This window comes from Melopsittacus undulatus, chromosome 2 (genome assembly GCF_012275295.1).
Source record: "Melopsittacus undulatus isolate bMelUnd1 chromosome 2, bMelUnd1.mat.Z, whole genome shotgun sequence".
NCBI lineage: Eukaryota > Metazoa > Chordata > Aves > Psittaciformes > Psittaculidae > Melopsittacus > Melopsittacus undulatus.
The window spans coordinates 75,749,289-75,764,494 of NC_047528.1; the positions used below are offsets into that span (position 1 = coordinate 75,749,289).

The window sequence follows — 15,206 nt, forward strand, 5'->3', positions numbered from 1 at the left end:
TCCAGGAAGTCAAGGGCTTTTGAAGTGGAAATGGTACATTCTGTCTAAATTTCCTGTACAGAAAGAATGAATTGTCAGAAATAGGAAACACAAGGCAGCTACACCACATGGTTGCACAAAATGACACATGATGAATATGCCAATACTTTCTATGCCCTTGGGAAGGAAAAAACAACAGTCTTGGCTTCACCAGTCTGATAACTGATTCCATATTTATGGAATTGCATTTTTTTCAAAGGTGGAAATCTGCTGCTTGAGAAGAAAGATAATAAAATATGAATAGACGCAGCCCATGCTAAAAAGAAATATATTATTGTTTCTCTAGATTGGCTTTCCTTTACCTGGAACACAAGTTTAGTTTTTTTGGTAATGTGTCACACAGAATATTTTTACTTAATTTAAAGAAATATCAGTCTGGTGTGCAGTTACTGCTCTGTGCTCTCTTTATCACATCTTGCAGAATGTACCATAACATAGTCCTGTGTCATCTGAATCAGGTGTTAGCCATGTGTTGTAGAGGTTCACAAAATATTAGATAATGCCTGCAGATTCTTGTGGGCCAGCCCCATGCTGAAGTTAGGGAGCATCTTTTTTGTTCTCTTTAGTGGGAGTGGAACTGGCACAGAGACAGCCGTCAGGACTCACAAACTGACACTGTATCTGTCTGTGGCACCTTGGGTTGGTTAGCAGAAGAAAAATAGCTATTAGCTGTATTAGTGAATTCTGTTGCACACCTGCTATCGTCTCTTCTGGTCTCTGCCCTGGGGCCTCTTTCAGACCATCTTTGTAAATACCTTAACTCCATGATCATCTTCAAAGACTTGAAGAAAACCCTCCTGCATCTTTGACAGAAAAACAAACCGTAAACAGTTTCCATACTTTTCCTGGCTTCAATACAGTCAGCATTTAGTTCTGCATCACCAGTGGGTAGGAGGTTTAGCGTCTCCTGACAGGGCAGAACCAGTGACAGAAATAGAGCAAAAAATTTGGATTAATAGTTTATTCAATGGAAAGCAAACTGGAACAACTTCTGAGTCCCTGCTGAGTGAGACGGATACTTTCAGATGGAATATGAATAATAGAGGGAGGGTGAGAGAGTTTGTTTTGATATTTTTAAATTAAATATTTCTTGCTTGTTTCTCATTTTGTTTTGAAAATTGCCCACATTTTGTTTAACAATGAAAGACAAAGGTGGGATTTCTAAGAAAAAAAGAAAAAAAAACAAGCCAATAAAAAATCCAAAACAAAATAAAAAAAGTCGAACAAAATATTTTGGTCAATTTTAACAAATAGAGTTGTTTTATTAAAGTAAATGGAAAAAGTGTGTTTCACATTCACCAAATGTCATTTTTTCATTCATCTATCAAACAAATCAAATCAGTTATGTAATAACCTCAGAACAGGTATTTTACTCTGAGGATAGTAGCTTGGTCACTGAATGGGACATTTAGGACTTGATTTTAACCCCATTTCACCTCTGAAGGAAAGAATGTCACCAGCCAGGCTGGTTGTTCTTCCAAGACATCTAGCAATGTAGTAAATGACCTGATGAAGGACAGCTACATCTTCCACAAGACTCATTCACTGATGAACCGCCTCCTGTTAAAATCTGCCTCATACTGTAAGCACTTAATTTCCATTAACAGAATAGTAGCTCTAAGGAACTTCTTTGTGAGGCATAGGATGCCCAGAGAAATTGTGGCTGCCCCATCCCTGGCAGTGCTCAAAGCCAGACTGGATGTGGCTTTGATCAACCTCATCTAGGGTGAGGCCTCCCTGCCCATGGCAAGGGGGTTTGAACTAGATGATCTTAAGGTCCTTTCCAACCCAAACTGTTCTGTGACTCTATGATTCTACAATAACTTAACCTTTTTCATTACAAAGTACATTATCAAAAGAATATGGACATTAAAGTCTTGAAGAGGGAAACAAATATTTACTATAGTCTGGAAGACAGAAGCTTTCATTCTTATTCCTTAATCTGCAACAGCAGCCACCTTCAAGACCAGGTCCCAAAACCAGCTGTGAAAGACAGTTGCTTTATTTGTTCTCTCCTGAACACTTCAGGAGAAGTGAGGATGGATCTTCATGAAGATGAACCTTTACAAAGATTTACTTATCAGGTGATCAAGCTTATTAATTTTAATCCTGGTGGAATTTAAAACACTTTCTGCTTTATGCCATGTTGTCCACTAAGCAAAAAAGACTTCTCGACCTGAGCCACCAAGGTGTTGCACAGTCACTGTGCATCTTTAAAATTGCACGGGTGAAGAATAATTAAGTGGGAGCTGTTTCAACAATAAAATTGTATAAAATTACTGAGGTTTTAGGACTGGGTAAGAAATTTACATTTTCTGATAATTTATCAGGTTTAAAAATATGATGTTTCATGGACATTAAACACTTGGATGAAAAGAAGGATTGGGACTAAGAGTGAGACTAAAGAATATCCCTATAATAGCAGCTGACAGCATGGTCTTCAATCAGAAACCTCTCTCTCTGGAAACTGATGAAACAAGGACATTTGCTTTCAACTTGACTTATATACAGCTGATATGCATGAAAGAGCTATCAATTTATTTATGAATTCAAGATTTAAAAAAAATTCCATTGTTTTATGATAACAGAATATAATTGGATTTTAAAAAATCAAGTGTAATTTAATGCAACATCAATTCCTTGTACAAGAAGGCAGTTTTACATAACTTTGTTTTCTTTTTTGATTTAAAATGTCACTTAGTTCTATTTCCACATTTCCAATCTAAAAAATTCTTTGAAACTCTTTCCCATAAGAGATTCTTTTAATGTATAGGATAAATGAATTTTGAATTGCAACATTTATGAAGATCTTCTTTAAAATTTTTACCTAGAATGCGATATTGTGCAAAAGCAGAGGTTTGGGGTTTCATAGCACAAGTCAAAGATATTTCTATAAATCAAAATAAATTAATATAGGGGGTTTAGCATAGGCTGAGCACCTTGGATTGTCAGTTGAAGTTCTTTTCACAATGCAGAATTCCAGGAGAGTATGTATGTGTTTTAATTTTCATTTTACACCTGTTTGAGTTAAAACAGTTGTCTGCTTTAGACAGAGCATTAAAACAGTTGTCTGGTTTAGACAGAGAGTTAAAACAGTTGTCTAGAGTCTCATGAGTCTGGCACTGCAGCAGAAATAGAGCTCATATTTGGATTGATTCACAAATGTCAACAAATGACAGCTGCTCAGCCACAGGACCCATGACCATGTTTTCCCCTGGCTTCTCTGCACAAAAGCATGCTTCCTTCTGGTGGTGACACATGGTGATATGCTGAAAAGTACCCAGAAGCTGTTAAGAGAGTCACAGTGCTAAAATCAAAAATGCTGGAGAAGTGGAAGGTTTATTCTTTACAAGGCCCTCAGGAACAGAGTAATATTCCTTGGACTTTCATTTCCAGCAACTTCTCTCAGGTCATTGGTGCTTCACTCAGGTGCTGTATAGGTCATTATCTGGTCTTACATTTATGTAGTGGGCATGGCCAAATAACAAATGAGGAAAATAATAAAGGGAAAGGAGTTGCTTTGTCGTGTTTACTATGTCTTGCCTTATCATACTTGGCTCTTGTTGCAGGCAGCTCTCCTTCTGAAAAAGTTCCCTCATTAGCTGTCCCTAATTTTCATTTACAGAGCATCTGTGTAATTGATACAATTTATGGTTTTATTGGTAGGAGCCATTAAATCCCTTCCCCCCAGAGGAGAGGAGGCTCCGCAACATGCAGTAAAGAATGGAGCAGTTATTTAAACAATAAAAGTGCACAAAAATCTTAATGTGCTTTTTAAATATGATAATGCTGCATGAGGCAGGGTTTCCAAATATCCAATTCTAAAAGTACCACAAACTGAGTGGACCAGTGTGCTGTCAGGGTTACAGGTTTTTCAGAGGAGCTTTTACAAGGTCTTCCTTTGAAAAAATCCCCTGGTGTTAATTTTTCATTTTAGACATGGTAACATCGTAATGACAACTCTGAATTTGTAGTGTTGCTGCAGACCTTGTGTTCTGTCCTGCAAGTGAAATTATGGGAAAGGTGGCAAAATGCTCAGGTAACAGTCTCTGTTACATATGCTCATGTGGGGTAACTGCTGTTATTTTGCTCCATTTCATTTAGGATTACATCAAGATACTAACAGAGCTAACAGAGATGATTCAAAAGCTTTATCTAGCAGATATATATACCAGAAATAACGATTCAAAACTCCAGTCTTGGTCAAAAAAGAGAGGCTGATATTTTTAGGGTACTGTTTGCTTGATTCTAATGTAGATATCTACCTTCCACTTCAATTCACTTTGTCCCCAAAATGTTTATTTCTTATAATTCATTAAAAGCCCTCATGTACAGAACATGTTTTAAGTTAGGTGACATGAAATCTTCTAAAAAAAAATCTGTGTCTGTACTGTTCTACATGTACACAGTAGTAACTCTAGAACATGGTACCTAAGGAAGCTGGAGATACAATATTGTTTGATGAGTCTTTATGAAAGCAGGTGATGTAAGCTTTTTAGTTGAGCAAACATATACAAGTTTTCACATAGTGCTATGATCTGGTCGGTAAGACTCTTTTTGAGTTTGGTGGAAGGACTTCCCAAAGCAATGGATGTGCTTATCCTATCATGAAGTACTCAGTTTTTCAGATCCCAGCCCCTATAAGCATGTCACTCAGCAATATTTTAAATTGAAAACTGGATGTGAAAGTTTCTTTGTACAGTGCAAAGGAGAAATAAGAACCTAGGAATGAGATGCACACTAGAGCCTGCTGAGCTTCCTGTTAAAGTAAGTGAGAAATGACTGAGGAGCTCCTAGAAAAAGGTATTTCATTGACATGTGAGACACCACTGTAAGAAATTACAGCATCTGGTAAAGAAGTGGTTATAACACTCACCTGGAATGTGCAGATCAAATTCACATCCTTTCTGTGCTCATCTCACTGAGGAAACTGTTCAAGTACCATGTGGTAGGTCTTTCTCAGTCCCTGCACGTGTTTGAGACACAGAGGCAAGAGAAGGACTTTGTATACCTCTGCTTAAGTTTTCCTTCTAACAAGGGGAGACGCTGTTCCCAGCCCCCAAGCCAATGTATTTTTAAGTGTTTTCATACAAAGCAGAACAGTTTCAGTAGAGTTGATTGGGAGAGGTCTATTTCAGAGCTGTCTGTGATCTGCTAGATGTGACCATTTCCTAGTCGAAAGAAAACACAGATTGAAGTCAGCTAAAGCAGACAGAGACCCTAAAATCCACCACAACTTCACACTGTGCATGCTTTAGTTATCAAAATGTTGGTCTAAGATCTAGGTAGTCACTTTTGGACTTTTTTGGAGCCATGTACTAGGTGAGGCCTTCCTAGGCTTGATGTAATAGATCATAGAATCATAGAATAGTTAGGGTTGGAAAGGACCTTAAGACCATCTAGTTTCAACCCCCTGCCATGGGCAGGAACACCTCACACTAAACCATATCACTCAAGGCTTCATCCAACCTGGTCTTGAACACCACCAGGGATGGAGCATTCACTACCTCCCTGGGCAACCCATTCCAGTACCTCACCACCCTAACAGTAAAGAATTTCTTCCTTATATCCAGTCTAAACTTCCCCTGTTTAAGTTTAAACCCGTTACCCCTTGTCCTATCACTAGAGTCCCTAATGAATAGTCTCTCCCCAGCATCCCTGCAGGCCCCCTTCAGGTACCGGAAGGCTGCTATGAGGTCTCCATGCATGCAGTCTTCTCTTCTCCCAGCTGAGAAGAGAAGAAGAAGAGAAGCCCCAACTTTCTCAGCCTGTCTTCATATGGGAGGTGCTCCAGTCCCCTGATCATCCTCATGGCCCTCCTCTGGACTTGTTCCAACACTTCCATGTCCTTTTTATGTTGAGGACACCAGAACTGCACACAATACTCCAAGTGAGGTCTCATGAGAGCAGAGTAGAGGGTCAGGATCACCTCCTTTGATCTGCTGGTCACGCTTCTTTTGATACAACCCAGAATACGGTTGGCTTTCTGGGCTGTGAGTGCACACTGAAGCTGACTCATGTTCATTTTCTCATTGACCAACACCCCCAAGTCCTTCTCCGCAGGACTGCACTGAATTTCCTTTTTGCCCAACCTGTAGCTGTGCCTGGGATTGCTCCGACCCAGGTGTAGGACCTTGCACTTGTCATGGTTAAACTTCATGAGGCTGGATTCAGCCCACCTCACAAGTGTGTCAAGGTCCCTCTAGATGGAATTCCTTCCCTCCAGTGTATCAACAGAACCACGCAGTTTGGTGTCATGGGCAAACTTGCTGAGTGCACACTCAATTCCATTGTCCATGTCAGCGACAAAGATATTGAACAAGACCAGTCCCAACACCGATCCCTGAGGGACACCACTCGTTACTGGTCTCCAGACGGACATTGAACACTTGACCACAACTCTGAGTGCGACCATCCAGTCATTTTACATGCATAAATCTGGCTTAAGAAAATTACATGAGGTTTTTAGGCTTTTAGCAGCATAATTCAGTACATGCTGAGGATACATAGATAAAATTACATAAGTGACTTGCAAAGAAAGGAGTCAGCTTTCACTCATTGCAGGACTTTTTCATCTATTTATTTTCATGTGTTGTTGTTGGAAGCAATTGCTGTTTCCTCATTTAAAGCTGTGCCATGGTGTGACCATGGCTAAACAAAAACCAAGCTACATATCTGCCAAGTATATTGTGATCCTCTGATTCCAGCTGAGAAGGTGACCTCGTTTAGTGTGAGGTGTTCCTGTCCATGGCAGGGGGGTTGGAACTAGATGATCTTAATGTCCTTTCCAACCCTAACTATTCTATGATTCTATGATTCTAAGGCTGGAGTTAAAATAATCCAGCTGGCTCAGCAATTGTGTGGATGTCACTTATAGCAGCACAGTTTAAGTGGCAGGAAAGCTAACTCAGGGCTTCCTTTACTATTTTGCCATGCCTGCTTTAAGCCCACTAGGACAGGATTTGCACAGTCAGAAATGCTGATTCTTGTGGCTTCAACTCCCTGCATTGTGCTGTCTGTAGCAGCACAGTCCAGCTGTTTATGCATGTCTAATACATCTACTTAAAGGCATTTGTGAAGGAAAACCAGCTGCCCCTTCAAGGAAGGTAACAAACATTCTAAACTCAGATGCATTTTACACAAATTACAGTGACTTGATTCATACTGTGCCTCAGCCTGTGGCACAGAGTGCCTGTGACATTGTTGATTTTTTTACTGGGTTTCACAGCTGCTCAATAAAGATGTAACTTCTGAATTCTTTTTTTTATGAGCGGGAGAGAGAAATGCATGTCTCTCTCTCTCTCTGCTGTGTATCTAATTGAAAGTCAAAGATTCATAGTGCTACCTTAGCCTGCTAAATCCTCCTTTTCCATGCCTAAGCATGTTGTATTGTGGGTGTTGCTGGTGGAGCTGCACTATAGTATCAGCTACTAAAATGTATGTACCTGTGATGCAGTACCTGGCTCCTCTAAAATGTCCTGCTCAGTGTTCAGGATCTGGGGATGGATCTCTCTATCTTTTCTGCCCTGCTTTAAATGCCAGTTCCTCTGCTTATACTGCTTGCTGGAGCATATAGATCAGTATATTCTGTTAGACGTTAACAAAAATTGCTCTACAGACTTTGAAAAGTGATGTGATTCAAGCACATGGTAAATAGGAGCAAAATCTACTGAAATAGGTGCGCTCCCCTTCATCATGAAATGGTAGCTACAACTGTAAGAGCAAGGTAATTTTGAATAGTGTGTGCAAAGGACAGAGGTGAATGTTTCCAAGGTGGAGATTTGGTATCCTAAACATTAGTGTGTTAGATGCACAGCAGATCCTTTTCTGCTTTCTTTTCAGACCACTGTATGTTTTGACTGCATTTTCAAGGTTTTGCTTATCTTGATTCAGCTCTATGGTGGGGCCATTTGAGGTCACCTTGGGTATTTGAGGCATTCCAAAGGACTGGTTTGTTAGTATGATGCTGCAGATTTGTGCGTTGCCAGATTAGCAAATGGAGGTTACGTACCTAATGTGGCAGTACGTGGTGCTTTTATTTAGATGACTGAGTAAAGCCCCATGTGTCTATGTGTAGTAGTTCTATGTTCCCCTTTACAGACATTAAGATGAAGAAACACTTTTTGGGTGTTATTCATCTCATCCTAGAGAAAATATCTAAAACAGTTTACATGCATTGCATCCTAGAAATTACTATTCTTCTTCATTCCTTGATTTATTTATATCAAAGTAGTTTAGGCAACTTGCTCACATGTACATTGAAGACATTAAAAGTCAGATGTTTTTAATTCCACCCTGGATGCAATATCTCATAACAAAAGAGACAACCTGCTGTTGCCTAATCATAAGATCTCTGCTTAAAACCTGCAAGACTACAAAGAAAGGCAGAGACCTAACACAGCTATGGAAGACAATTTGCCTTTGATATACATAGTGTGTAGCTCATTAATTGGCTATTGTTTGGCCTAGTGGGGGTAATACGATAAAAATCTTGTGACATTGCAGTGTTGTAATATATCTAATTTTATTGTGGACCTATCAATTCAAACCAGAATAGGCTTTTATTAGAGCAGAGGCATCTGCTGTTTGGGTGTTTTTAGTAGATAATATCTGTGAGTTACGTTTTTCTTATAGAATATTTGGATATAGGTCAAGAAACTAGATTCAACTATTTAATTGGTAAAGCCACATCAACCCATAGAATACAGTACCATGAATTTCATATGAGGTTATGGATACCAAGCCTACCTAATTAAAAAATATGATAATTGGTTCATAGATGAAAAAGCTGAAAACTATAAATTTTCTATAGTTGTTTTTTGAAAGCTATTTTATCACACTTTTTATGTGTTTTCTTTCTGATAAACTGTGAGAACTCATAAGCTATAAGGGCACTCTTTGTTAGATTAATCCTGATTCTTTTTCTAAAGGCAGTAGCTAATTATGTATTCTTTGTGAAAACACATTTTCATTAATAGTTGGATTATTTATTTTTAATAAGCAAATAAACTAACAAACCAAGACACAAAACAAGAAAACCTTCACCTCATTGAACAACTGGAACTCATGCTGTGCAGAAATGTGTTTATTTTCTCACATCAGTAGCTTCAGCTTGTGAAGAAGTTTGAAATATAACGTGCTGCGTCCTATTTTTTTCTAGGTCTCCTATGTAAAAGCTATCGATATCTGGATGGCCGTGTGCCTTCTCTTTGTCTTTGCTGCATTACTGGAATATGCAGCAGTCAACTTTGTTTCACGGCAGCACAAAGAGTTTCTGAGGCTTCGAAGAAGGCAAAGAAGACAAAACAAGGTACAGCTGCTCTTTACTTGGGGTGACTGCATCTGCCCTGATAGCACACTGATGTGCAGTTGATTTCTCACTTCAGTTCTTCCCTTACAGGACAGTCTTATTCTAAAGTTTGCTTTTGAGTGATTTACTCCCTGATGAAGAGCTCATAACTGGCTGCGGGGTTTATTTACAGTTTATGAGGTTATTCATAAATGCCAGCAGATTAGTCATTGACTCCAAGAATTTTATTCTCTTTTTGCAATTGCTGAGGCAGCTGTACCTCTACAAATATTGTGCTACTCCGTGGCACTCACCAGTAGATAAGGAACTGTTGGAGCAATGACATAGATAGAGTACTGATATTATCTCCTTGACATCATATAGACGTGCTGACAATACATGCCCAAGACATGTCTTTTCTAGTGCTATGCTAGCTAGTCATACTAAAATGGGAGATTCCTTCAGCAGCCCATCATAGTGATCAGCAGTTCTGCCCCCTCACTTTAAACCACCGGCAACTATTGTCTTTCCCAGATGAAACCAGGAAATGTGGCCACTTTAAAAAAAAAAAAAAGAGAAAGATTAGAATTTTTTCTCTAGATTCCACTCTTTCATGTTACTGATACAAAATTGAAATTTTTTAAAAAAGGACTATTTGTGAATGTCACTGTCATATCATGTTATACCAGGGACTGAAATGTAGAAGGGAGGCTTGTTGTCTGATTTAACCTGGATGTCAGTCTTAAAATATTTTTAGTAAGTCTGTCCATGTTTCCTGATTTTTTTTTTTAATTTATCTATAAATGGAAAGACAAGAATAGATATTATATTGAATTTTAGTCCAGATATGATCATCCCCACAACTATAAAGGCTTCATCCTTCCTGTATCTGTGTCACTGATTTTCAGTATCAGTAGAAACATTTAGGTTGACGCTGTACATATGCATTTTCTAGGTGAAGTAAATATTTGTTTGAGCTGTGTGAGTGCTTCAAGCCACAAATAATGGTTTCCTTTACAAGAGAGATGACAACAATGGCACAGGGCATTTGTGTTTTGACAGGTCTGTCTAATAAATATTCTGTAGCTAATGTAATATTTGATGGATGCTCTGGGAAGCAATCCAGTCAGATGAATTGAGATTCCCGTTAAGATTAGATTACAGGAGAGAGCAGAAATGCTTGCCCAACTGCAGGCACACATGCCAGATGCACTGGCACTGAAAGCCTTTGCTTCCAAAACCAGCATGGCAGCAGCTGAAGCTGCTGCATGGGGCCTGCAATTTCAAGTTTGGATATAATGTCTTCTTTAGAGATGAACTGGTGGGCAAGAAGCCACTATTGGTAAGTATCAGTATCTGGTGGCATAATTCAAAAATTACAAGATTTTGGTCCATGGAGTTGGTGGTTCATCTATGGTGGGAGTGATTATTCTAGTGACTATTAAAAGGAAGTCATTTAAAATCAAATCACCAGAAGATCCGTGTTTATCCTAGGGCAGCTGGTACGTGAACTCTTTGCAAAATAGGTAATGTCCTAACTAAATACAAGGAAACATTCTTCTGGAGTAAAAGACACCTATTTGCACAATCTTTTTTTCACATTTCCTATGAAAGTGGTTGCACAAATTTCAAAATAATAATGCTATTAAGACCATCTTTTCGAGAGGTATTTTCTGCATCCCTTTACTTGAATTTGTCTTTCATTTCTCAGTTTATTTTGCTTTGAAAGCAATTCACGTTGTTTTGCATGATGGTTTCTCTAACAGAGTCGTTCTTCTCTTTGCGTGTTGTGTATGTGTGTCGTCATGTTACCACTGCGCTATTCTCATTCTTGCTGCTGCTATCTATGCTGACACTCTGGGGACAGGCACAGACTATGACTGTTGGGAATGAAAGCGTTGAGTCCGTGCGGCGCATGAATGGCTTGCGGAGCAAAGAGTCACCAGCTTACGGGACAGTGAATCAGATCGGCAATTCAAGTTTGAGGGTAAACTGTAGTGAGAAGAGAAAGCAAGAGACAGATTTAGTATGAGCAACAATGTCATAAATCAGCAAAATGGCTGATTTTGATGGCACCAGTAGTAGTCTCTTGTGTTCTCTTTGCTAAATGTCCCCACAAAATGCACAATACTGTCCCCAACATGAACAGTAGTTCAATGTTGTACATTCTTGTGGCCCATCCTTATGCTTGTTTTCTTCCATATTTGACTTGTGCCACCCCCATTCCAAACCTCTCAGGGAAAGTGCATGTGTATTTGGTAACCTGATCCTGTATAAACATAAAGTGAATGAGGAAGACAGAAGCATAGGAAATGCCTTGAGACAGTAAATCCCACATTGTGTCATCTTTCAGATCAGTGCAGTCCAACAGAATTTGGTATGCATAATGAAATGCATTTTTATTGCTATGGTATTTATTCCTGAACTGTCAACCATCAGTGTTTCTTCTTGTGATGTCCTGAGCCCTGCTTAGTGAAGTATGAATAGCTATGAATGAAAAGATGTATTTCATTGATTTCATTTTATTTTCTTGGAGAAGAGCCATGGGGCTGAAATCTTGTACACAGTGTAATGTGTAGCAGATCAGAAGCAATAAGATAGCAGATGATAGATCCAGATTATGGGTGAGATGTGGAGGTAATAAAATCAGTGATGAAGAGAAAAAGCAGCTCACTGCTTGGTAGTAGTAACAGAGAAATGAAATGTATTCATTTAAATAAAATGGGACCAGGATTTAAATCTTTTCTAGAACAAAAACATTTCCTGACCAGCTTTTGAGCTGTAATGAGCATCTGACTTTTATCAAACTCTGTAAAGTTATGTGATTATAAGATGCAGATTATTTCAGTGGCTTCTGTGTTAGGGGAATTTTGAAAATCAAAGAAAAAACACAGTTCATGTTACACAGCAAAATTAGGATAGAGCAATACATTGTTCTCTTTTGGAGCTACGATATCAAGCAGTACGAGAGAGCCTTCATTTATGGATATTTTCAATTGTAAAAATAATCGTATTTACACCTATAGAAAACTGAACATGAAATTTAAAAAATCAGGGTCTTTCTAGCAGATACGATAAATATGACTATGCTGCCACTGGAAATCTGATGCCATACAACCACAAAACCAGTCCAAGTAAGTACTCAGTGTTGCATGTCTAATCATTCACAAAGTGCTAATAGTCCAGCTAAGGTTTGTGTAAGTTAAGTCCTGGTTATCCTCTCTATAAGGAAAGATTGCAGAAACATCTCTTCAGCTTTTGAATACTATATATTACATATACAGAAGGAGTACTACACAGAGGGGCCATGCCACTGAAGCACATTTGCTGCAGAGCCCTAAGAGCTGGAGCTGCATTCCATTGATTTCCACTGAAGAACTCCTACAACAGAAGTGGTGTGCACTTGGGAGGTGAACAGAGGAGACACATCAAGATAGAGGTTTCTGGAGCAATGCTACCATAGCTGCAGCTCAGTACTTTTATGCTCAAGAGAAGGATGTTTTTGTGCAGAGGAGAACATAGCAGCATAGCCTGTGGTGCCACAAGAAACCTCCTAAGTAGGGAGCTTAATTTGCTGAGGTATTGCTCACTGAATCAAGGGTTTATGGTGAATGCAAATCTAAAAGTCATAGTCAAGAGGAAACAGTGTAAGAGAGGGGTGACTGAATATTTACACTGTATAATTCAGTGCTAAGCTGGGGAGAGAAAACATAGGCACTGAATCATGCCTGATCAGGTTTTCTGGTTTTAACAGCTAGATCTACAAAACAAGAAAAATACTGTTCTGTTTTGTAAGCCTGTATCTCTGCCACTGGTTTCGTTACTGCTTCTGCCATGTCTTGTCCTTCTTAGTGCTGCAGCACTCAGAGCATTGCATGAAAGCACAAGGCACCTTAAGAGACTATTAGATTTCTTAAGCCAAAGATCAGACTGGCTAAAGTTTCTCTTTAAAAGTGTGAGTTCTAACATTGATGATCCAGAAATTATACTTACAGCTGAACCATTGGCATGTCATTGCATTAGAAAAGATGTTGTTCTCCAGACCTGCTGCCACCTTCCAAATGGAATATGTCTCTATATTCTCAGATAATCAGTGCTTCAATCTTCTCCATGCAGTTTCTGTTGGAGAAAGCATCAATACTTGTCCTAAAGATTTGTGCAGTCTTCTTGATCACGGTGAAATATATACCCATCAGCAGCAACAATTCACTTTAAAGAGAGATGCTTGCCTATGTATTGCATATCATGATACTACTTTTTGCATAGAGTATAGGCTGCAGAAGGCATGAGTCTGATGGCACTGAGGACATAGTACAGTTTTATTATATTAAAACCTAAATTTGCATAGTGCCAGATGACCAGAAAGATAATAGTTTCTTTTTAAAATATGATCTGTAATAATCAAACAAGATCTGCTTGTTTTCCTTTGGATGATGGTTTTCAGAGGAGCAGAACAGAGGTTCAATCATCCCTTTTTAAAAACAATAATTACTATGTTATATGATTGTTAGTCAATATGAGTCACAGTACACTAGTATTCACACCATCACCTCAAAGGGGGATTCCTAAATTATATGTGTGGTGGTGATGTGACAATTATACTGTGACCAAGAACAAGGGTTAAGTTTGGGACTGCTAGTGTTAAAAGCAATACTTTATGGCTTGAACAAAAAACTGTGCAGCTGGAGGCTGTGACAGACTTTAATCCCATGTGCAGGGAACACAGAGCAATACAAATAACAATGCTGCAGCCAAGGGAGTTCACATGCATGCAGATTAGCAAAGGGAGGCACAAATGGTGTTTTCAGTTGAAAGAGCTGGGACTAAGTGATTATAGCAGCAGAGGATAACTCCACTAAGCAAAGATGGCAGCACTTTGCTGAGTGCTTCAGAGAGCTGCTGGTCTCTGGATGGAGCTGCTAATGGCAAGACGGGTACTCCAAGTACCCAAACAAAGTCACTGTGATTGTCAAGATAATGCAGTATTTCCATCTTTAAAAAGGAGAGAAAGTATACAGTGGGTAACACCAGTTTTCAAAGGCCATCTCTGCTGTTTTAATAGGATTGAAATCCCTCCATTAGACCCTCTGAACAATTTTCTAAGATTTTCTAGACTTGCCTATTGAAAAAATAATCAGTGCCTTTAGCCTGACTTTGCCTTTAAAACACTTGATACTACTGTCCCTGGCAGAAATTCTTGCCCGCCAGCGTCCGTGTGCACTCAGCGGGATGATGTGCATGCGTTATGTTATGTAAGGTGCCGCATCTTGTGAATAATGGAAGTGCTCAAGGAAAGCCCTTTTTGCTGAGCTATTTTTGGTACTCACCAAGCGAGCTCAAGCACACAAGCTTCATTGTGAAAAATAGGAATCTGAGTCTGAATGGCTTTCTCTCTCTCTCACACACACATCTTGCTTACTTAATGGATTAAAGAGCACATAGCTTCTGCTGTAGATAAACACCCTCAAGATACTGTGGTTACTTTTATTTCTCCAAGGCAGTTACATTAGCACTTTGATGTAACAGTGCAGAAAAAATCCAGTAGAAGATAAATACACCAAAATGGTCATTTAGCTTGAAGTTATGGCTCTGCATATGACTGCAGAGAACCAGTTAAATAAAAGGCACAATACATTTCAACATGTTGCTATGTTACCTTGTGACTTCATCTGAACGTCCTTGACTGTCTTTTTATTTTGAGCATGAATAGGATAGTTAACATCAGTCAAAGTATCTTTATTGTTTATTAAATGGACTTACTTCAGTGAGTTTAAACATTTAAACAAAAACGTCACCTCAAACTAGAAAAACATCTTGATAAATCTTTTGTCTAGCTCTGGGCACAAGTTTAAAGAAAGTCAGAAGTCCCCAAAGAAAG

At 38.9% G+C, this 15,206-nt stretch overlaps 1 protein-coding gene across 2 annotated transcripts in view; it reads left to right on the top strand.

The window, feature by feature from the left end:
• GLRA2 (glycine receptor alpha 2) overlaps nucleotides 1–15,206 on the top strand; it is a 127,510-nt gene that overhangs the window by 90,471 nt on the left and 21,833 nt on the right. For both annotated transcript variants that reach the window (XM_005151450.4, XM_005151451.4), the window contains exon 8: nucleotides 9,200–9,349. In XM_005151450.4, the coding sequence (XP_005151507.1) occupies nucleotides 9,200–9,349 (150 nt within the window). The remainder of the gene's footprint in view (nucleotides 1–9,199; nucleotides 9,350–15,206) is intronic.